Source organism: Micrasema longulum, unplaced genomic scaffold (assembly GCF_059751315.1).
Source record: "Micrasema longulum isolate JH-2025_06_02 unplaced genomic scaffold, ASM5975131v1 h1tg000485l, whole genome shotgun sequence".
NCBI classification, from domain to species: domain Eukaryota; kingdom Metazoa; phylum Arthropoda; class Insecta; order Trichoptera; family Brachycentridae; genus Micrasema; species Micrasema longulum.
In genome coordinates, this window is record NW_028277682.1 from 59,190 (window position 1) to 82,824 (window position 23,635).

Sequence of the window (23,635 nt, forward strand, 5' to 3'; positions counted from 1 at the left end):
TATCATTGGATTAGTATACCTTGCACTTTTCACTTTTGCATAAGTTTTCTATATCTGTTTATGTAAAATACAGAACTTAAAATATTATCGCTATTTGAGCACCCGATGGCAAATTGCTTGAAAAGCGGTTTATCAGGACGTACTAGTAATACTCTTTTTTCTGAATGAACACTTGTATAAAGAAAAACAACAAATGTAATTCTATAATTTAAGATATATATATACATATATTTATGCATGTGACATTGTATCCACGAGTACCGACCAATTGTATGTATCTTTGTTGAATTACCTTATAAAATAAAAAAATCAAATTGCATACAATAATAACAGTAGTTTCCTACCTTAGCAGTATGGTCAGCTGCACATCATGCTGGAAGCGCTCGAGAGCCGGAGCCCCCTCAGTGCGGATAGCCGTGACCTTGTCCCGCAGTACGGCGCTCCCCGCCACCCCGGAGTGCCTCTCCTTCAAAATGTCCATGATGTTGGCCTGACGCAGGAAGGCGACAACCTGCAACACGTTAGAGGAATTACGGTCATGGCATCAACAGCTAAGGTAAGGCAAGAGCCAGAGGTAAAAAGTGACATTTAAACAGTTTTTGTCAAAATGACTTCTAAACATTTGTGACTTCTAAACGTTTCACCAGCGGCTTCGCTTGTATGGTATTTGAGAGAAATTAGTTTATTAATTTGTCTCGTCGATTAACAATAAGAATTTTCCTGATGAAATGATTTATTTTATTAGGTTGAAAAGAAACTTGTACCGATTTACGGTCCTCCAACTTTCACTAATAAAATAAAAAAACGACAATCCATTAGTCTATACGTAGCATCGTTGCTCTGTTTTAATAATAATTAATTTTAAATAAAGAATTTTTCCGAGGGAGTGATATTGTTTTGGGATAAAAAGTATCTGATGACACTTGAAAGCTATCCGGCTATCCCTTTGCAAAAAATCACGTCAATCGATGGCTCCGTTGCGACTTAAAAGAATAATTTAGTGGCTTGTGACATTTGTCAGCTCTCCGGATATCCTTATGGAAAAAATCAAGTTGATTAGTTGCGATGTGAAGGAAACACAAACAAACGGACACACACACTTTCGCATTTATAATATTAGTATGGATGACTAAGTTAAAGTTACGAGAAAGAGACAATTTCAAGCGTCACACACGCGAATAGCAAAGTTGACAGAACTTCCGCCGGGAGCCAGTAGTAGCTCCAGTAGCTCTCCAAACTTTTTAAGATTTTATAAAATCAATCGTTCTTATAAATTTTTTATATTCATTTAAAAAGCGTACATTTGTTATTTGTCAATAAGTGAAGATATTTGTTTATACAGATTGATAATATTGATAAAAATATTACCTTGTCATTGTAAGCCACTGGAATTTCTGGCATGGCGGCTGCCACAGCTCCCGAAGATGAAAATGGAGGACGAGGAGGAGGAACTGGAGCCTGAAAGGAAGAATCGATATAAGTCTACTGAAGACATCAATTTTCAAAATGCATCAAAAGATACTATTTACTAACACTCAGATTTCAATACAGTTAATAATATGCACTGTTATTAAATATAGTGATTTGCGTAAATATAATTCATCATCAAATCTTCGATAAACATCACTAAATATACAAATCATAAATATAATATGTACAATAAAAAATTATATAAATAAACAAGAAAAACAGTAATTAATATCAAATAATTAATCAGCGTACATCATTGCAAATCTACAAATTACACTGGTCTTTCAATATTCCCGCCGATTCTTGTGTAAAATGACTTCCTGAATTTGAACACAACCTCTGTTTTCAGGGGAGCCCCCCCCCCCATTTTTGTAACTTTTCGATAACAATTTTATGACCATGAATTTGATTTGAAGGGGTAAAAAGGATTATTTTTGCTGTTAAGAATAATAGAAGTGAGATTGTCGATGAGCTGAATCGGCTGAACAATCTTCATCATTGATGGACGTATCATTTGATGGTCCAGGCTGTGGCTCAAAGTTGGGTATAGGGAATCCACTGAAAATGGTGGGTGATGGGGGAAAACGAGGATCATATTCGGACTCAGAAGTTCATTTTACATAAGATTCAGAAGGAATGGTTTGAAATTTTTTTTTTCAATTAAAAAAGAAATATTTACGCTCTTATAATTTACCCTAATATTTTATTTTGAAGGCCATTTTTAACGAATTGTAAATAACTCACTATTAGAAAATAGGAATCATGTTGGGATAGAGTGGAATTCGAACCACGAACCGTAGATCCGTGAGTCCGAGACAGTAGTCACGGGACCACAATCCGAAATATAAAATATAATATATGATGGAAAATACTATCAGATTTTTACTATGCCCGAGACATGAATCACTATAACCACTCACATGCGTTGAAATCTAGGATTTAAACGCTAGTCGGCATTTGAAATCTGCCATTTTGAACTGATTTGAGTGTGGCTGAAGCGCCAGGGTTCTTAAAAAATAAAGGGCATTTAGCTTAAACGATAAAATCCTTATTTAACTCATGGAGGAATTTTACCTGAATGGTATCAGGGCCGATTTCCATATATAACAGAGTAATGCATGTTTTTAGATATAATTGTTTTTAGAAAAAATGAATTAAACCAACACCTCTATCAAAAGTAAGATAAGCTGTTGTTTTTTTTTACGTGCACACAAATTCTTGCTCAGCCATCACCAACAAAGCCAGTGTCAGGGCTAGTATTCCAATTGCTCTCGTGGCCGTATTATCTCGTGCATTTACATACAAAATACACAAGAGTGGTTCAGGATAGCACCCCTGGCGTGTTAAGTGCACAAAATGAAAGGCTTAACTTACTATGCGTGTAAATTTTGTGACATACCCCTAGGCAAGGGCAAAGTATCATACATTATCTAAATGTTAGAACAACGGTTTTTGTGCAGGAATTTATATATAGTAATTAAAATATTATTTACTCAACATTCTTATAAATATGTGATTACTACTATGTTCTTACATTTGTTATTTTTAATAATTGGTTTTAAAAACAATATGAAATTGGGGAGCAGTATATGGTAAATGTGAAATAGAAATTTTATTTTAAAATAACTAATATTTTAGGAGATTGTCAGGTGGAAATTTCTTCCAACAAAGCAATAAAATTAAACATGTAATTTATTATTTTAGTTTTAATAAGTAAAAAAAAATTACAAATTTAGAACCAGCATTATCTACAAATCTAAGTCAAATTAAGAGTATTACAAGAAACCAATATGTAATGCAAAACAACCATACTTCTCGAGTATTTAGAAAATTCAGTATCCAAATACGTAATAATAAAAAAATATGTACAGGATTAAAGGATGGATGTCATTTCATCATTCATAATCGGGTTGTGGTCCTGTGGCTAGTGTCTCGGACTCACGGACCAAAGGTCTGTGGCTCGAATCCCACTCTACCCCAACTTGATTCCATTTTCTAATAGTGAGTTATTTACAACTCGTTGAAAATGGCCCTCAAAATTAAATATTTGGGTAAATCATAAGAACGCAAATATTTCTTTTTTTTAAAAAAAAAAAAAAAAATTTATGTGCTTTAAACGAATAATGACATCTGACGGCAGTTCACATGATCTACATTTATGTTTAATAATATTTGACAAAAAGGCTCTACTTTCCAAGATAATTAAACATGAAGAAAAAAATGCATGCAGGGAATAAACAGTGGATGTCAATTAAATACTGAAAGCGATAATTTGATATTGATGAAAACATTTTTAGATTGTATAAAAGAGTGTAGGCTATTTACATAAAGCAGGTTCCTTTATATTCATAAGTTTATATTAATGTCAAAGAAGTTTGCAAAAATATTATATTTCAAAACTTCCTATTTTTACATTCATCCTTTATATCCTGTATCCTTCAAATGTAATAATAAAGCATAACAGGAAATTACAGAGGCTAAAACATAAAGTTTTGAAATGAATTACATATTAATAAATACATGTATTATAAAGTACAATAAACTTACATAAGACCCAATTTCACCAAATTATACATTTACAAAGGGGAAATGAAATTTCCTTTAACTTGAAATAAAGTATTGATAAAAAATTCATGCAAAAAAGAAACACTAACAAATGGATTGATGATAAACGAAAGTGTTCAGTGTGATGTAACTAATGTTTTCAAGTATTGACAAAAGCATGGATGAATATTTATTTATTTGACAAATTGTAGTCTGCATTACTTTACGGGCTGTTTAACTCATTACATTACGTACTGCCAGATAAACAAGAGCTGGCGCAAAAACATTGCGCTTGTGTTAGTATCTGCGAATAAGCGGAGGTATGGCATCGCATGCCATACGCATTTTGAAAATACTCTGTCTCTCTCGTGCTCAGACGAACTATTGCTTTGTTTATGGTTATTGACAGAGGCAACTATTGCTTTGTTTGTTGCTAAAGATAAAGGTAATTAAATATGCACAGGGTACTCCTGCGTTTGTCTGAATTTCGCTGCTAATAATAAAAATATTATTTGCAATATTATGTTCACTTTTTTATATAATTTAATTGTGAAAAGGTCTGTTATCTAGTGCTGGCGCATTTGCATAATTTACACAAAACTAATGTTTAATGTACAGAATGTTGATAAAAAAAAACCTTAATGTGGAATTTACTGCCCACGTGCTATGTTTTAAAATTCTCTTTTGAATTAGAGGGCTGAGTGTATATAAAAAAAAACAACCAGTAAAAAAAAAGTTACATATTATTAAAATGTTTAAACAAGCTGCCTAATTTGTAGTGTTTGTTCGGACAAGGTAGTGATTGCATCCCCATATAACTCTGCGTGTAATTTATGTTTTATTTTTTATGGTGATGGTAGAAGTAAAGGGTATTTTAGTATTTGCATGTTGGTGTAGTAAGTGTCCTGGCGAAGAGACGGGTACATCTCGAAACCGGTAGACATAAAAAGTCGGGAAGTGGTTAAATACTCATATTTACTAGCATTCATAAAAATTTTTGGAAAAATTTTCTTGACAGAGAGATACGAAGTATCGATAAAACCATTTGGATTAGTTTTACATATCTTTAATATTCTCAGTATGTCCAAATCATATATTCAACCTTTTGGGGAGTTTATCGAGGTTGACAAATATTTCAGCAGATATATATGTATGTATTATATGTGCTTATTTATAATTTAATGCTTTGGTCTAAGCAGACATCTTCAAGAATAGCGATGTTCTATATGATAGTGTGAGTGAAAGTGGCGTTTAATGAAAGTTGACAGTTAATAAAGAATATTAGAACTTAACTAAGAAGTTGGATTGATATCTTACATCAAAATTATCCAATACATACAACACAAAAACATTTTCAATCAAACAAACACCTGATCGTTATTCTCCGACCGAGTCGGCTGATGATTCCGTCTCCGCACCGAGGGTACGGGAGACGCAAAGGGAGAGGCAGCGGGAGGCGCCGGGAGACGAGGGTCCATGAAGGAGGTTTGCTTCTGGTTGTGGTCGATGAAGAATTGCTGTCAGATAAAACACCACACACCCATATTGTAGTAAGCCAACCGTCACCGAAGCAATAAGCATTTGATTGAACAAAAGGAGACAGTATAGAGAGATGGGTTAAAAAATAATAATAACATGTGTATTTTAAAAATCGTTTTAGTATTGCTTTAATTATTTTATAAATTATGTAGAATAGTGCTGTTGACTGTATGATTTTTTTGTAATATTTAAATAAAGCTATTGAACTTTTTATAAGGCCCTAAATTTTATACAACAGAAAATTTTACTTAATCACTTATTTATAAACCTGGTAAAATTTTTAGAACTTTTTAAATACGTATGCATGAGTATGCTAACATATAATAATTATATCATATTTTTGTATCTTCTAAGATAATTTAACAAAATTAGTTAGTAAAAATTAGTGTGTACATAAGTACCCACGCGAAAAAATTAAATGTTTAGAACCCCAATAAAAAAATAGAATTCCATAAAAAATTGCTTTAACAAGAGAAAAGTTAAAGAAAAAAACAAAAAGACTCAAATGATGGCCAAATCAAATATTTTTCTAATAATTTAATCTAACATCTTTAATATTGGTAAAAAAATGAATTTGAAAAAACATAAACCAAACTAACATAATTTTTTATATTTTATTCAATATAATGTTATTGGAAGTAAAAAAATCAGAGGATATAGCTACTTTATAAATTATCGATAACAAGCAGTTTAGTAAAACAAAAATACCCTTATTTTTTCATTGATGAAAAAAAAAGTTCAATAAGTAGAGGGAAAGCGAGGAATGAAAAAGTAAAAAAAATACTATTTTTGTACATATTTTCACTTACTGCATTATATAAATCTATTAAATGCTTTTAATATTTTAGTTGATAAATAATGGTCGCTGAAAACGATGCTGAAAAAGATGTTAATATATTTTCATTTAGGAGACAAAATGAGAGTACAATTTATTTTAATAGGTTTTTTGCTTGCGAAGGCTTTTGATATTGGATGACATATATTCACGTTAAATATGAAATGTAGACATTCCAAATTGATTAATATTATTGTCGGTGCATTTTTACTAGAACTTCAGAGTAAACAAACTTATTGCGTGATATTTACCACAGAATCATTGATGGGGTTAAATGGTCTAATGTAACCAGTTTTAAGCATCCACATAAAACTAATAGTAATTTTGTTAGTGATAAATAAGAAGAGTTCAAAGGATTAAAGCCGTTCCATGAATAGTTTGAATTAGTATTTTACAGTTTGCAACATTATATCAGGCTAATCATTTTCTTATATATTAAGTAAAAGGTATGAGATGGTACCTTTCCATTTCGATCGAATTTAGTTTCCCAGTTGTCTGGTAAGTCCCTGTTAATGTCAGCAAACACATTGACAAGGGTCACCAGGTCTCTGTTGTGTTGGTAGCGATCGAAGGAAGAAGCATCTCTCCTGATCTTGGAAATCATGTGTTTTAGGGTGCTGTTACGGTTGTAGAGAGATAGCGCATCCTGAAAAAAGTTTTTTAAAAAGTATTTAATACATAATTTTTATTTAAAGATAACATATTGTTTTACAATAAAGTTGCCCAAAAATAGACTACAGAAATACTGTCCGTAACAGGACTCATGAAGCTAATTTATATGGCTTGTCGGTGAAGATACTTTTCAAAAAACATATAATTACACTATTATCTCGTCAGTCCCAACATATATTATCGAATCTGAATTTCGCAAGGTTTACAGGAGATAAAAAGAGAGCTTAATATATTTCTAAGAAGCTATCGGATGCTGTAGAATTGCTAAAAATTAGTTTATTGAAATACAATAGACAAATGTTTGGCAATTCTACAGTATCTAATAGATTTTTAAAAAAATACTGAGCTTATGCTCTTCGGTAAACCTCGCAAAATGCAGACTAGATAGTATACGTAAGGGCCATCGACCTAATACTAAACACTGCTAACCTATAGGGATTATGAAAAAAAAAAATTGTTAATACACATATCAGCGATAAGAAAAACAAAATAGACACACCAAAATTAAAATAAGAAATATGTAAATAATAGGCATATATTGTTTTCATTCATACATAAACTAACTTAATAAGCATAAAGCTGTTTTATCACACACTATGTCTTTATATTTCTTGTGCTAACCTTTATTATTAAAAACAACAATTTTTTAACATAAAAAGACCAATTAAGTTTTCATAAATTATGCAAAAGATATAAACATTAAATGTGACAAAAAAAAATAAATAAATAAGAAATTCAAGTGAGAAAAGAATAATTGTTAACATTTTCATTTTCCATAGAGGTTATCGTTGGTAATTAATTAGAATAAATAAAAATACTGAATGCACACTCCAAGCCATTCACGCACACACACATGAACGCACATATAAAACATACACAAACATATACATCACATGCGACACATATACATAGCATAAACCACTCAAGATGCACATTCAGCAACTATCCCAAATAATCGATCCCATGAAGAAAATTTTCTGTATAAATGAAACGTGCAGTTAAAAATGTCAATACTGAGTCCATTATAATTTCTACAGGTATGTCTAATTAATGAATTCGAGGTATACTTGTTTTTACAAGTTGGTATATAAAAAAGGGAATTTAATCTGGTATACCGAAGAGGACAACGGAAACTAATGTTTTGTAAAAGATACGGCGAATCAACCATATTATTTAGAATTTTGAAAAGAAAAATTAAATCACACGTAAGGCACCTTATGTTTAACCATATCTATTATCTATGCTTTACTATGTTCTACTATACTTTTAACTATGTTATACGTTTTGTACAAATTGGCTGCGGCCGTTAATAAATAAACTCCTCATCGAATAGCCATTCTTTTATTTTACCCAAGTATTTCTTGGCAGTGCCATTTCAAAAGAGCAGTTAGCAACAAATTGAATTATCTTATATTACAATTAAAATTTAAATGATTGACATTAAACCATAAAAGAATGACATTATACTGGCTATGATTGAGAATATTAGTGCCTAATCAGTTTGATTTTTGTAGCTGAGTAAATCTTAAGTAGCTAGAGTAAGGTATAATTTAAATATTCAAATAATAAAAAAACCAAATGCAATGCCACATGCTGAAAATGCTAAAATATTTTTGGTTTATTTAACGTTTTGAAAAGTATCAGAAGAACTTTTTTTTAATAAAAGAAAAGGAAACAAATATAAACTTTAAGAATACGTGTTTAAAATCATATTTAAATCAAATTGTCTTGGTAAAAATAAACGTAAGGGTTCAATCCTGGCATTGCTAAGCTTTCAAGGAAAAACAAATCACAGACACAAACCAAATCATCTGAGACATAAACCTTTTCCTTTTGGCCAATAGATGTCCCAAAGTAAAGAAAACCTAATTAGAGATTCTGATTTATTAAATGTGTGTAGATGTTGATAAAATGGACTAACTTAACCTCAGAGTAATAAAAACAAAACACATTTTGGAATTTATACAATCGTTTCAATATGTTGGTAGAAAATTATATGTAAAATGTGTCGCAATTACATTTTGAGGATAACTTTTATTATAAGACAATAATATTTATGCTAAGTACATGTCTTAGTGTATCGGTGATATTATGGTACATGTTAGTGAGGGTGAGTATATAATATATCATTATTATTATTGTCAGTTTTTATTTTTTATTCTGTTTCATTCGGCTTTTGTGACATAAACCAATTGAATATGGGTAAGGCAAGTGATTTAAAAAAAATCCGTAAATCTTTGCATTTAAAAAAGTAATAATTTGTGGGTTGGTTTTATGCATATTTTTTTTTTTTAGTAAAAGAAATATTTGCGTTCTTATGATTTACCAAATATTTCATTTTGAGGGCCATTTTCAACGAGTTGTAAATAACTCACTATTAGAAAATGGAATCAAGTTGGGGTAGAGTGGGATTCGAACGCGGACCTTTGGTCCGTGAGTCCGAGACACTAGCCACGGGACCACAACCTGATTATAACCCTTGTGTGGCAATGACGTCATGTAAGTCAACATAGAATACAAGACTTGATATATCTATCTAATTTTTAAAATAATGAAGTCAAATTTTGCTATAACAGGCCTAAATTATATTATTATTTATATAAATTATGGAAAATAGATTATTAAACAGTATATTCCTAGGCTGAATTTCAAAATATCTCGTCTTTTGCTTAATACAACTTAAATTTACAGCACCGTCTCCAAATTGATTTTTTCAGACTTTTAAGAGTTCATACTGTTATCATCTACTGTTTTTTTAAAAATTATGAAAACAGATATTTTGAAAACTAAAAACAATAAAATTTGACAAGAACACCTAAAAAATGAGGTCAGTTTTGCCATATTAGCGAAAAATATATTTTTCACCGGTCTCCTGTTGTGAGTACAAAAAATATATAATACGAAAAATGAAAATAACGAATAAGAATTTTCCCTCTCACCTGGTCCATGTGCAGTATTGAGTAGAAGTCTGGTCGACAGAGTAGCGTCACAGCAGGGTGCGGCAGTCGAGCTTCTTGGACGGGTGGGGGCGGTGGGGGTGGCGGCGGAGGGGGAGATGATGTTGTCGGCTCATCTCCACACTCAAACTGACGAGAGGTTATCGTTCTGCGAATGCTCTGGTAACTGGAACATCAACATGGGAACTGCTAATTGCCACTGTCAAGAGACTATTCGATGTGACTATCTGATATTTATTGGCTGGATTTGGAAGATTTGCACAAGAAATAAATGTAATAAACAAATAAGTATTACACAATATTTTTTTTTTTAAAGGAATAACCCGCTAAGCCTCTATTTTGAGGCTTGTCAGCACGTGGGATACAGGGAATATGGAAGGAGGTAATGAAAAATACACAACACCCAGACCGATTGAGAAAAAAATCTTTCTTGGATTTTTTTTTTGCAACTGGCGGGAATCGAACCCGCGACGCAGGTTTCACAGTTGGCAAATCATGTTACATGAATACTTAAAAAACAAAGTATTCATGTAACATGATTTTTCAAAACACTGTGAACTTTCAAAATGTCTCCCAAACATCTCAATTTTGTCATATAAACTTCTACAATAGCAATATCTAACCTCTAGGAGTGTTAAAGTTAAAACTACAGATTTTTCTTCAGCTGAAAAGACTCCATAAGATTTATTTGGGGAAGTTTAATGCGGTTGCAATGAGAGTTTCATTTCAGATGTAAAGAAAATATTTACTATTTTATAAATAGTAATTGCATTTAAACATTTTTCAGAAACCTGTGGTCAGGATGTGTCGGATTACCCTCGGCTGTACTCTGGTGGAAAGTGATCACAATTATTACTGTTGTCCATTCTAATTAAAAGCTATTGTATTGCCATTGTCTAACATAAAAAATAAAAACTAGACCGATTTTGTGATTTGTTGACTATAGTTAGTAGTTCTAAGATCTATCATATTTATATTTTTGTAATTCCTTTATAATTAATAAGTTAAAGTTCCGATAGCGTACATTGAAGAACTGTTACATATAAGTTATATGAATAACATAACAATGAACCAAAAAGTGCTAAAAATACATAAATTTACTCCTTTTATAAACAAACAATCACGCTGTTTCTCCGTAGGGGTAGGCAGAGAGGATAGAATGCCACATCACTCTGTCTTTGCATACAGACCTCGTTTCCTCAACATTCATACATCTTCTCATGCACGCACGCCGATTATTCCTACTCTTGACATGTCCATCTTCAAGTATTTGATGGTTTTAATCGTCCCATGTCTTTCTCGGTCTTCCTCGTAGATCCTTTTAGCTGTTCTATCGCTCTACATTTTTGAACCAACGCAGCACCAATTTCTTGATTCTGTCGATAATGCATGTCTCAGCCTTACATAGTTCATGGATCTCGACCTTTGTGCGCCTATCGTACATCATTTTACCACACTTTGCCTTTTATAACACTTATTTTAATGAACCAATAAGATTTAACAATAAAAATGCCTAATTTTGGGTGTTTTGAAGCGAATTTTAACTAACTCGGTTTTTGGTTTCGGCTAAAAATCTTTGGTCACTTTATATCACCAAGCAAGTTGTTATTACAATTTTCTAATTGCCAGATATTTAACAAAACCCATATAATTTATTTTGGGAGATGTTCATAAAAAAAATTTGAAAATCTTTAGCTTTTAAAGGAAAATGTACAAGACTATAATGAGGTAGTAAATTGACTTTACCAATAGTTATAAACTAAGCTAAAACAAATATGTATTTACCGTCGGTCGAGCTGCCTTCTTTGCAATTCATTACTAGACTGCCGTGGTCGGAGGACACTTACTGAAGGAGATGGTCTAGACCAAGTAGTCGTTCTGTTTACATGGTCAATGTAGAAAAGGCGGCCATGGCTGTCCAAACGAGCTTCCCATGCTAAAATTTAATTACAAGACAACAATAAAGAATATGAATTAAAAAGATTTACAAAAAAATACTAGGCAGTATGAAATAAAATAGTTGATTGTCTATACTCACATGGAGGTAATGGTTCGTCACATTCTGTATAGCTGCGTCCTTGGGATGTAGCTCCAGCTTCGGATGATAGGGGAATGTGTCTGTTTATTCTCTCTGGTATAGAGGGTAGCCTAGTGCTAGCTAGGTGTCTTAAGGGTAATGGTAAATTATTACTAGAGGATTCATTTGACTCGGTTCTACTTAAATTATTTGATCTAGATTCTCTCACTCTCATGTCCACACTCACTGAGGACAACTCATTTGATCTGACATCAGGAGCTCTCCTGTCCAGAACGAAATCTCCCAATGTTCTAAAATCCATGTTGGGTGACCTGATTTCTGAGGTTCTAAGCTCAGTCATACAGTCCGGTATTCTCAAATCTGTCACTGGCCTCAGTTCATTGAAGGTTGTGTCGAGAGGTCTGATATCTGCATGTTTTATCTCCGGAGAGGCTACAAACTCCGGTTGATTTGCTTTAAGACCCGGAGGTCTCATTATATCTGGTGGTGGAATAGGTCTATTGCGGCGTGCATGATGTGTAGGTGTAGGAGGACATTGCAAAGTGTGACCAGCGACTCTGGCTAAAGCTTTGGGATGAGGTCGCATTACGGGGCTCCCTTCTGCCTTATGAGTGGCATCATTCAGATTACTTCTGCTGAGTAAATTATGCTTAGGTGTACCATCACCTGATATTCCAGGTTTGGGTAGGCCATTAGAAGGAGTTCTGGATAATGAAGAATGTGATGGTATAGGTGATGAATTAACACTGTAGGAAAGCCCATTACTTACAGCATCCGCATAATTCATAGGAGAATATGAAGAGCTATGCGGTTGATCAAGCAGACATTCAAATGTGGTTCCATTAACTATCGTATTTTCTACACCTCCACCGGAGGATGTGGAAGGAGCATCTTTGGCTAGTTCTCCTAGGCAGACAGAATCATTTGCGAGATTTCCTGTTGTATTAGAAGTTTTGCAAGATGTATTGGATGTTTGTCTGGACAAAGGCTTATGACTTTTTATAGCAGATATTTGTTTGATTTCCACTTGATTTTTATTTTCATCTTCAAACTCTGACTGATGACTTAAACTTTCCAAAAAGTTTGTTTGAGCTTTTTCTTGAGATTGAATATGATTAGGTGTAACATTCTTAGCTTCATCTATGTTACCAGAATTCATTACCTCATGTTTCGGGGTCTCACATTTGGAAGAATTAGGGTTATCTTCTTTTTTAGTAAACACTGTAGTTATATAATTATCTGCCCCAATATTTTTGGTTAAGATTGATTTTGACTTTATTGGCGAGTTTAGGTCAAGTGGCATGTCCAAAGAGCGTTTATTCGAAAGCAGTTTGTGCGAAAGATGTGTTGAAGTGGATTCACCCAAACTACCTTCCGTCTCAGGAGTGGCAAGAGGAGCAGCCAGTTCTATTGAATGTGAGAATGGGTCTAAACTAGATGAATGCGGTATAGCGTTGCTATTATTTTTCATGAAAAATTCTCCAGGTATGAAGTCAGCTATCGACAATGCATTATTACTCGCATTATTTTCATTTTGGTTGGTGAAAAATTGTTCATCTATATCAATTAGTTCAAAATTAAAGGTATCCTCTGGTTTGCTCATTTTCTTTGGCTTCTGGTGTCTGAACACCTGTGGAGGGGAAATGGCGTGGGAGCGCTCCAGGGGACGGTGCACAACACGGGGAGGTAGTGGAGGAGCAGAATCTTCCATATTAGCTAAATTAACTATATTTTCATTATCATAAACAAATTTCATTATCTTACACGGGTTTTTTGGAGACCATATTTTGTAATACACAGAACCAGGAGAAATTAGCCCCCCGTTCATTTTGACTTTTTTCTTGGCACCGTTTAAAATTTGACCGTCTATGTTAGAGAGCGGAAGACACTTTTTTTTCACTCCCGAAGAACCGGATTGTTGCTCTACAGATTCTATATTTGGTGATTTATCTGTCGATTCATTAACTTGTTCATTTATCACAGATTGGGGACATTCTTTACTATCACTAAATTCACTTTTAGCATTCTCTGAACCGCCGCTGCTTTTACACTTATCACTTTCATTAATAATTTCACTAATTGAGCATCTGTCAACATTTTTACTAAGATCATTGATGTCAATACAATCTTCAAAGCACAAGTTATCCATAGATTCCGTGGAGCTTCGATCATTGGACCTTTTCAGGGGAGACGAGTCTAGCCTGGCAAGTCCAACTTTGGGGTGACGCAACAAGTCACCGAGACTAAACTTAGCCGATTGAAGAAGGCATTTGATCGGATGACCACTGTAGTAGCGAAAGCAGAGCAGTTTTTCACATTCTGAAATAAAATAATGAAAAAAAAAACTTTATTTTAAAAAATCATGGCAGGTCAGAGATTCTGGTCTGTAAGTTGTAAGAATTGAAATGTATGTACATATTATGTAAGATATAGTCACCTTGGTTAGAGAGCTTGGGCTGATCCAGCAGCCACATAGTATCACTCCCCTCCCCCTGCTGCTGCCTGGAGCGGGCCAGGACCGAGCTGACCTCTGGGCAGTCTGAAAAAATGAATGAGTTCTTATTTATTTTTTCATTATCATAAACAAAAAGCCTACAGGGATATTAATTCAATTAATGTTTGAATAAATAGCAAATAAAATGTATTAGACAGCAACTGAATGGAAACAGTGGCGTTGCTGTGAATAAATTTCACATACAAAAGTGCTGTTAAAATTCGGTTGACCCAACATAGAAGATTCAAGAAATCGAAAGTTCAGAAAAAATTCTGAAAATAAAAATTTACGAGAATAAGAATAAGAATTTGACAGCCGCAAAAAATTTTTGATCCACCAAAAAAACTTTTTTGAGATATATCAAATAGCATTCTCACTGGTGATATTTTATCGTCCTTTTTTCTTACTACTGTCGCATGTCGACAGTAGTAAGAAAAAAGTATTTTCAAAAAACTACTTTTACAGTAATCTATTTCCAAAACCCACTATCTCCTTATAGCCGCCATGGAAATAGACAACTGTTTTTTCTTTTTCAAAAGTTTTTTTATTTCTCATTAAGATTTTGTTTCAACAAAATAAATTAAATACGTATCCTTTTTGTTATCAATAAAAAAAATATGTAAAAAAACAATCTGTCATCAAAAAGTACGTGGTTTCAATTATATCGATTAAAAAATTACCCTTAACAGTAGGCTTATGCTGTCTCCATTTCGTTTCGTAAGTCGCTCGTTCGTCATATTATATCCATCTCACGCTAACGCAATCAAAATCTCGTTCCCTCTCATACGATACGAATGAATTTACGAAACGAATTAGTTACAGAATACGGCCACAGATATTGCAGGCGCAACGACGATACGTAAACGAATGTTATATGCAGTTGCCATTTTGAAATTTCGGACTTCGAATTATTAGCGCTATGATTTTTAAAAATTTTGTGTTTCTGAAATTACTCCTCAAGTGACGTCTCAAGTTCTCTTCCGCTTCTCCTCGGTAAATTCTGCCGATTAGTACGTGATCGGAAATCAAACCGGAAATCTTTCACAACTCTCTTATCATTAGTTGATTCATATGAACTAGTGACGTCGTATAATTTAATGCTCTAATTTTTACCGAGCGTAAGAAAAACACTTTTTGTATACAATTTCCCGTAAGGCTGAGTTCCTTAATGCATAGGTAAAAGTAAATTGTTTTATATGAAATACAAAATTGTCAGATTCGACAGTCTGTCAATAATTTATCAAATATATGAATATTACAAGGAAATTCGTAATATTTAAACATATTTATGGTTACTTTAACTCTTAAAAGACTGTGGTAAATAATCCCTTTGCGCGCGGTGATGTAACATCGTCTTACCACTAGTAAATGACGGAATATTCTTAAGTTCAGACATTTAAAAAAAAAACATGAAGACATACATTTTAATAATTGCTTTTCCATAATTTATGCGAATAAAAATATAATTTATCTCTGCTATGGCAAAATAAATTAAAAATCACTAACGCGCGTGCGTCCCATCACTTTCACCAACCGACTGAAGAGTGAATCTGTTTTAGCCAACACCCGCCGCAGAACAGCGTCTCTGTCTTCCTCGTTATGACTTATATCTTCGTACTCTCTCTTGTATAAGGTATCTGTATAGATGTGTAGCTGAATTAGCGGACATTTATTCTTCAAGGATAAATATTTTTCATATTAACATTTAGTATGGCTATACAAATTTTGCTTTCCAAATCGGGTGTGAAAATAATGTCCATAGATTACAAAAAATACGAATTCATAATATATCAAGTTTTGTGTCCTACGTCGACTAGTGTGACATCACAGCCACACAAGAGTTAAATAAAATTTCATTTAAAAGTGCATTGTGAGTTATGGTTTGACTGCCATTTGCATAATCAACACTACTCGCGATACAAGTTATGCGGAACTAAAAACTGGGACGGGATCTCGTCTCCTTGAAGTGGGCGGATGTGCGGGGAGCCGCGGGGTGGGTATGGAGTACATAGGCCGGGGAACGGAGGAGTATCCGGCTCGGCAGGTCACATTATGTGGGAGAGTCATTATAATATTGAAAGACTATCGTGAAAGCAGCGAGAGAAGTGACAAGTGGAAATGAAAAAGGGAAAATAGACTGGCGTCTGACGTAATACTCACACAAACATCCGCCAGCTCGGCGGTTTCCAATTAAATTTCGCCACAGCACCCCATTTTCATATTCTATTTCGCTGATCAGAAAAAAAATTACATAGATTTTCTACGCATCCTAAAAAGATTATACCGAAAAACTTACTTGTTTCGAGATGAATTTTATAAATACGAGTAAATGCTTGTCCTTAATGTCATCGCATGCGCTTGGCTTTATTATGCGTACCTCTACGTCGTTCACCATGGCAAAGACACTAAAAATCCTTTACTGTACATTGGTGCGAAGGAACCTGGAATATGCATCACAAATATGGAATTCCATGTACAATGTGCAGATATCACGCTTTGAAAATATTCAAAAGAAAATCGTTAAGTACATGTGTTTCCAAGTTGTTGATAACACTTTCCTGTGATTGTGGATCCTTTTTCAAGATAATCAATGAGCAATATTTCGAGTGGATCCCAAAATACAGTGGCCATAACCTTGCCAGCCGATTTCACTGCCTTTGCCTTCTTCGGAGCACTTCCACCAGCTTCCACCCATTATTTCGATTGATTTTTGGTTTCAGGTGTATAGTGGTGCACCCACGTTTCATCAACAGTTATTAATCGACGCCAAAAATCAACAGGATTACGCTTTATCATGTCCAAACACTGCTGTGAAGTGGTCTCTCGAACTCGTTTTTGTTCGACACTGAGCAAACGCGGCACCCATCTTGCCGATAGCTTTTTCATGTGCAAATGTTCATGCAAAATGTTGAACACTTGTTCATATGAGATGTTTACCATTTCAACAAATCTCACGCAACTTCACTAGGCGATCATTCATAACTATATCGAGGATTTCTTTGATATTTTCTTCAGTAACCACCTCTTTTGGCCTTCCTGTTGATGGTATCGTTACAGTCCTTGTTCAGCCGCGTTTAAATTCAGCAATCCAATATTTGAGCATGTAATCTGACGGAGCAGACTCACCGTAATGTTTGTCGAGCTTTTCTTTTGTCTCTTTCGCCGTTTTCCCTTTCAAATAATAGTGTTTAATCACTGCACGAAATTCACTTTTTTCAATTTTCAAGAAACACAAAAGTTGTTTACTTCAAACGGCTACAACAAATTAACTAATCGATAAATTTGGGTGACGTTTTAACAGCTGCCGTTTGACAGATCGCAATTTTTAAAAAATAACTATTTTTGTGTTTGTGTTGCCATCTAGCGCTAGGTAGCTTAGTTATTAATCCGCCCTCGTATTATACGCATTAAACTGTTTATCATTTTTAAACATAAATTTTCTTAGATAACACGAACCACCATTTGGAAATCATTCCATAGCTGAACTCGTATGATGCTCGTCGCTCTGTTTTGAATGGCTTAAATTGAAATGGGTTGTAGAAGTATAAATAATTCACTAACCAAAGAATTTTTTGCGGTAGACTTCAATTTTTCAAACATCTCTACTGTAATTGTTTAAAGAAAATGAATTACGATGGTGGGAAAAATGATAAACGCCGGAGAACATTCCTTTTTAAATATTTTTTTATAAACGTTACTTTAATGCCAACGGTAGATAATCTGAACTCGATAAAGCAAAATGCGTAAATCGTGTTTTAAACTAAAAGTCGTTAGGATAATTAATCGCAGTTATGCAGAAAACAGCCAGCCATAGAAAAGTGAAACTGAGATAAGAGCACGTTTGTGAAACATATGAGTAATAGAATCTACACAACAGTTGGAATGTTTTTTACTTTTAAAAATGATGAATAATGTATGCATTCGTCTTTTTTGTAACACAAAAAAGAATTTACTTATGTATATGACAAGATTTAATGATTTTTAAAGTCTGGCTGACCACACAACCTAAGATGTGCATTTTGCAGAAAACAGCCAGCCCTAGTAAAACTCTGAAGAGTGTTATGGTATTATGTATTGATCATATTATTTTATGTTTATATTAGTGTACATAATCGTAAATAACCACTTAATTCATTTTTAATAATAAGTTAAAAAATAATTTCATTATGTTTTAAAGGAATTTTGGTATTTTTTTTTTTTTGAAGTCTGGCCAATAACACAACCTAAAATATGCATTTCGCAGAAAACAGCCAGGAATGGAACCTTATACAAACTCATTCGAGTGACATTCGCTTTCATGACATTTTGAAATCATGGAATTTTAAAAAGGTGATCATTAGTTTTTAGTTTGAAAACGGCCTGGCTGTTTAAAGCAGAACATAGAATTGGCCTTCCTGGACGTGATAAGAACAATTTTTTTTTTCTAAATTGTGGAATGGCTGCTTTCTGCATAACTTCGCTCAATCATGGCCAATTATCACAAGGGCGTTTACTCATATCATTGAAAAAAAGTTATCGTAAGGCGAGTGTTAACCACGTAAACCTATCACTGTAAACAAGAGAAACCTTTTAGGAAGGAAGTAACTTTGTCGATATTTTCTTTGATATATCCGTCGTCTAAGGGTGGTCCAAGTGAGGAACCTGTTATTAGACAGCATCCTTTTTAAGGGTTATTAGGATTCGTGAGTCAACAATCGGGTGGCGGCTGACACATACCGCAGTATAGTATTTCGATACCAATTATTAGGAGACAAAACAGTCACGGATGGGTGACAAATTGCTTCATCATAAATTCTAAACGTACACTGATTATGCACATGGTGTTTTAGTATCAGATCGCAAAACTTAAGAGGATTATTCTTCATTGCGGTTGATGATGGGGGATGGAATCGGAGATGGGAATTGTACAAACGAAAACTGAGATTTTATATCATAATATTAGTATTTATTTACTACTATACTATGTCGAATACTATGTCGAATACTAATGTCGAAATTAGAGCAGAATGCAAGGCTGAGTTAAGCGTTATCGACAAAATTAAGAAAGGTCTTTTGCGATGGTTCGGTCATGTGGAGCGAATGAATGATGAAAGAACGGCTAAAAAGATTTATGATGCGAATGTGTCTGGTTGTAGAAGTCGAGGAAGGCCGAGAAAGACATGGCATGATCAAGTACAACAAATTCTTGAAAGTGGTCATGTGAAAAGTCGGAATAATCGACGTGCGTGCATGAGAAGATGTATGAATGTGAAGGAAGCAAAGGAAGTGTGCCAGGACAGAGTGGTGTGGCGTTCTATCCTCTCTGCCTACCCCTCCGGGGAAATGGCGTGATGGTTAGTTGGTTAGTTAGTTAGTATTTATTTTCATTATTATTAGTAAAACATATAATACATAAACAAGATATACTGCCAGGAGTTATAAAAAAACCTTATTTGGGACGGTACATAAAAAGAAAACAACAGAGAGGAAAAACATTTTTGAGAGGGGAATATGGAAGTCTAGGCATTTACAGGGCTTATTTATTTATTTTTTTCCATTATAAACAAAGATTAATAATAAAATAATGTGACCTCACTCGCGTTACCCGTGCCGAGGACACTCAACAATATACTTTAAAAAAATATTTTTACATGTGAGAATAAACAAAAAAGACTTATTAAACAGAGATAATTAACAAAATGTTCATAAAGTAACAGTAGTAGTTAGTAGATCAACATATCATTGGTTGGTTTAAGTGGCCACTTTACACACCGTGTAACATTCACCACTTAAACCAGCCAATGACAGGTTATAAGCGCTGTAAATGCCTAGACTTCCATATTCCCTTCTCAAAAATGTTTCCAGAGGGAACAGAGAGCTGTTGCAATAAATTTAAATATGAATAACTCCCTAGGGAGGAAATTCAGCCAATCTGCAAGCATTTGGACATTCTCAAACATTGTAGAATTAACTACCAGGTAAAAGAAGAAGTATAAAAAATGGAAAATTGTTTTCAGGCGTTGCCTAGTGGGTGATTTGGTTCAGCCGGATGAATTTCACCCGCATAATAAAGGTTTTGGCTCCTTTACTTCACAAAAGTCGACAGATGGAAGAGTTGAAAAAATGTGGATTATGGTTCAAACATAGGCAGAATGGCGAATGTTACACAGAGTGTTAAGTGGCCACTTAAACCAGCCAATGACAGGTCATAAGCCCTGTAAATGCCTAGACTTCCATATTCCCTTCTCAAAAATGTTTCCCTCTCTGTTGTAATAAATTTAGATATACCGATCTATTTAAATTAATTTACAGGTTAACTCCGATTATGTAATATGAGTTAATCCTATAAATGAATCATTATCTTTGAAAAAAATTGTAAAGTACTAAATAATCAAGCTTAGAACTTTTCCTATAAATAAAATATAAACATTTACACTTAACCTCACCTAACCTAAAAACTACATTCCTTCCCCGTATAATGTATTTATTTATTCAACTTCCTTCTAAAATGCATACTGCCAAAAACGACTACTTCGAACGCCACATGTCCTTTGTGAAACATAATATATCAACGGTATCCTATCAAAGAAAAATAGTCCTTCGGAAATAATGTTCGAAATACTAGTTTCCAAATAGAGAATCTTCAAATAATATTTGTAATCTGCAAGATTATTTTAGTACTGAAAAAACGCGACTGGTTAAAGTCGTAAAATATTGCGCACTTTTTTGTATGGAGAAATAAGCTGAGGTAATTGGCTAGTTTCATCGGTCACTGAGAACGGGCTGGGCACAGGGCGCACCCAACAGTGTTTTTTTTTGTTGTATGAAGATATAAACGGCGGCAGTAATTTATAATAAATAATAATTATTGTATTTATTTTCCCACAAACATAGTTACTATAATACATTATTATAGAACGTCAAATATAATGTTAAGCTTAGCACATACGCTTATTTGGACGATTCGCCCCTGCAATCCAGTGCCATATGCAGCATAAGTCACGGAAACGGAATAATAAATGTTGTTTAACCCCTGCGCGATTTCAATAAAAAAACTGTTCTTAATTTACAGCTATAGAAATTCACCATTCTGCCCATATTTGAACAACTATATTCCTTCAATTCGATCGAATCGAATCGAATGTTACACAGTGTGTAAAATGTCCACTTAATCAGCCAATGACAGGTCATAAGCCCTGTAGATGCCTAGACTTCTATATTACCTTTTCTGAAATGTTCTTCATCTCTGTTGTAATATGTTAATGTTATCAGCTCCCCAGGGAGTTGAATCAAGTCCTTGTCTACAAAAATTTGGACAAACTCAAAATATTGTTAATAATAATGAAATTGTAATAAAAAATAAAATACATTATTTACTGCCTTAGAACGGGGAAGCTATCCTTACTTAGGCAGTTTAGACGACTCACCAGCAAAAATAAAAAATATGTACGTACACTTCTACTACTCAATTAATCTATTGTATAAATAATTCAATGTAAATTTCTGTAATGAATATGTAAAAAAATATAAAATAATAATAATTAAATTTTTAAAAAACTGCTCTAAAACAGACCGAGTATATCGTGCATTAAAGGGTTAAGTGAATTTGACCTAACCTGAAAAAAAGCACGATGAAGAATTGCCGCCAACATGCACATGGTTGTCTATATTTAATAATGATAGGAATTTAAAAAAGGAACTGCAATCCCGCCGCGAGGATGTCAGCTTCCGGTTTGTCAGCAGGATATAGTTAGAGGAGCAAGAAGGAGACAGGGACAGGAGCAGGGCGAGCGGAAAGAGGAAGGCGCTCCACTCTCGCACCGGGTGGGCGGGCGGTGGCGGCGGGGGCACCAACTATTAATAATATTCCAATCTCTGGTCGCATCCGACTCGCCCATAATTTATTGCACTCATAATAGATATTTATAATACAGCCATGCCAGAAAGAATATGTATCCTAGATGCGAAGGGACATACTAAAATTATAACGAGGTTCGAACCACACTCTACCTAAATTTATTCCCCATTTTCTAAAAAAAAAAAAAAATTACAGAGCTTTATACAGGGTGTTCTTTAAACCCTGTCATATCCGAAACCACGATGTTCAGTATGGGCAAGAAGACATATTAGCATATTTAAAAAAATATTTGGAACGAACATTTTTTTTTTTAAAGAAAATATTTAAAAAAACAAATGGTTGCGTACTTCTGCAGGGGAGATGTGAGGGGGGCGCCGCCACGCGGTTGACGGTATATCAGACTCCCCCCTTCCCCTCCTCGTTTCTCCCCTGCAGAACTAAGCAACCATTTGTTTTTTTAAATATTTTATTAGTTCTAAAAATTTATTTTAATGTGCCAATATGTCTTCTTGCTCATACTGATCATCGTGGTTTCAGATGTGACAGGGTTTAAAGAACACCTGTATAATGTGAAGAGGAAATACCATAAAAAAGGTCAAGTTAAAACAAAATTTGTCGAGAAATATCGGGACAACACTTGAAGTATGAAAAATGTACTATAATGTAAATAAAAAACAAATAATAAAAATAATAAAAAAAGTTTATTTGCTACAAGAAAAAAGTTTATCATATATTATATTATTGCTTTTTCATGCATAAGCGCTTATTATAGCGCAAATTTTTGACAGATAAGCTGTTACGGCCGCCAGGGGTGGTATTCTGAATCTTCTCCACCCCCTTGAGAGTGGTCAATTTGCAGATATTTATTTTTTACATGCTACTAATTTTTGCTTCATACAATGGCCATATTGATAATTAAACGTTGAATTAAGGATAAAACAGTTTAAAAATCGAATACGGTTCGGTTAATTCGAGCTAATTAAATGTTTTGGGTCGCAATAATGTTCTAAATGGAAATCATCCTGTTTGATTTCACGCGTTCATATTTATTTGACGTTCAATCATCAGTGTGGCCATATATGAAGCAAAATGTTAAAATCCTCAAATTAATCACTCTCTAGGAAGTAGATAAGATTCAGAATACCACCCTTGCTAACGACATCCCTTTTATTAAGTTTACATCTCTAGAAATCGTTAAGACGGCCGTCTTATTACGCCCACCGCATCACGGTATATTACGGCCGCCAGA

General features: G+C 33.9%; 1 protein-coding gene across 1 annotated transcript; it reads right to left on the reverse strand.

Moving 5' to 3' along the window:
* Positions 1 to 340: 340 nt before the first annotated feature.
* Positions 341 to 17,244, reverse strand: LOC148281235 (uncharacterized). The gene is made up of 9 exons (XM_088227023.1): positions 17,184 to 17,244; positions 14,493 to 14,594; positions 12,056 to 14,374; positions 11,803 to 11,953; positions 10,000 to 10,183; positions 6,849 to 7,034; positions 5,385 to 5,531; positions 1,369 to 1,458; positions 341 to 511 (listed from the first exon to the last, which is right to left on the reverse strand). The coding sequence occupies exons 1-9, from the start codon at positions 17,242 to 17,244 to the stop codon at positions 341 to 343; spliced, it is 3,411 nt and encodes a 1,136-aa protein (XP_088083149.1).
* Between the last annotated feature and the right edge of the window lie 6,391 nt (positions 17,245 to 23,635).

Coding starts and splice junctions, on each gene's coding strand:
- LOC148281235 (XM_088227023.1), bottom strand. CDS start 17,244: ATGGGTGGAAGCTGGTGGAAGTGCTCCGAAGAAGGCAAAGGCAGTGAA. Junction 14,595..17,183: donor CAGTGAAATCGGCTGGCAAG/GTTATGGCCACT, acceptor TCATTTTTTCAG/ACTGCCCAGAGGTCAGCTCG. Junction 11,954..12,055: donor TGACGAACCATTACCTCCAT/GTGAGTATAGAC, acceptor ATTAAATTTTAG/CATGGGAAGCTCGTTTGGAC.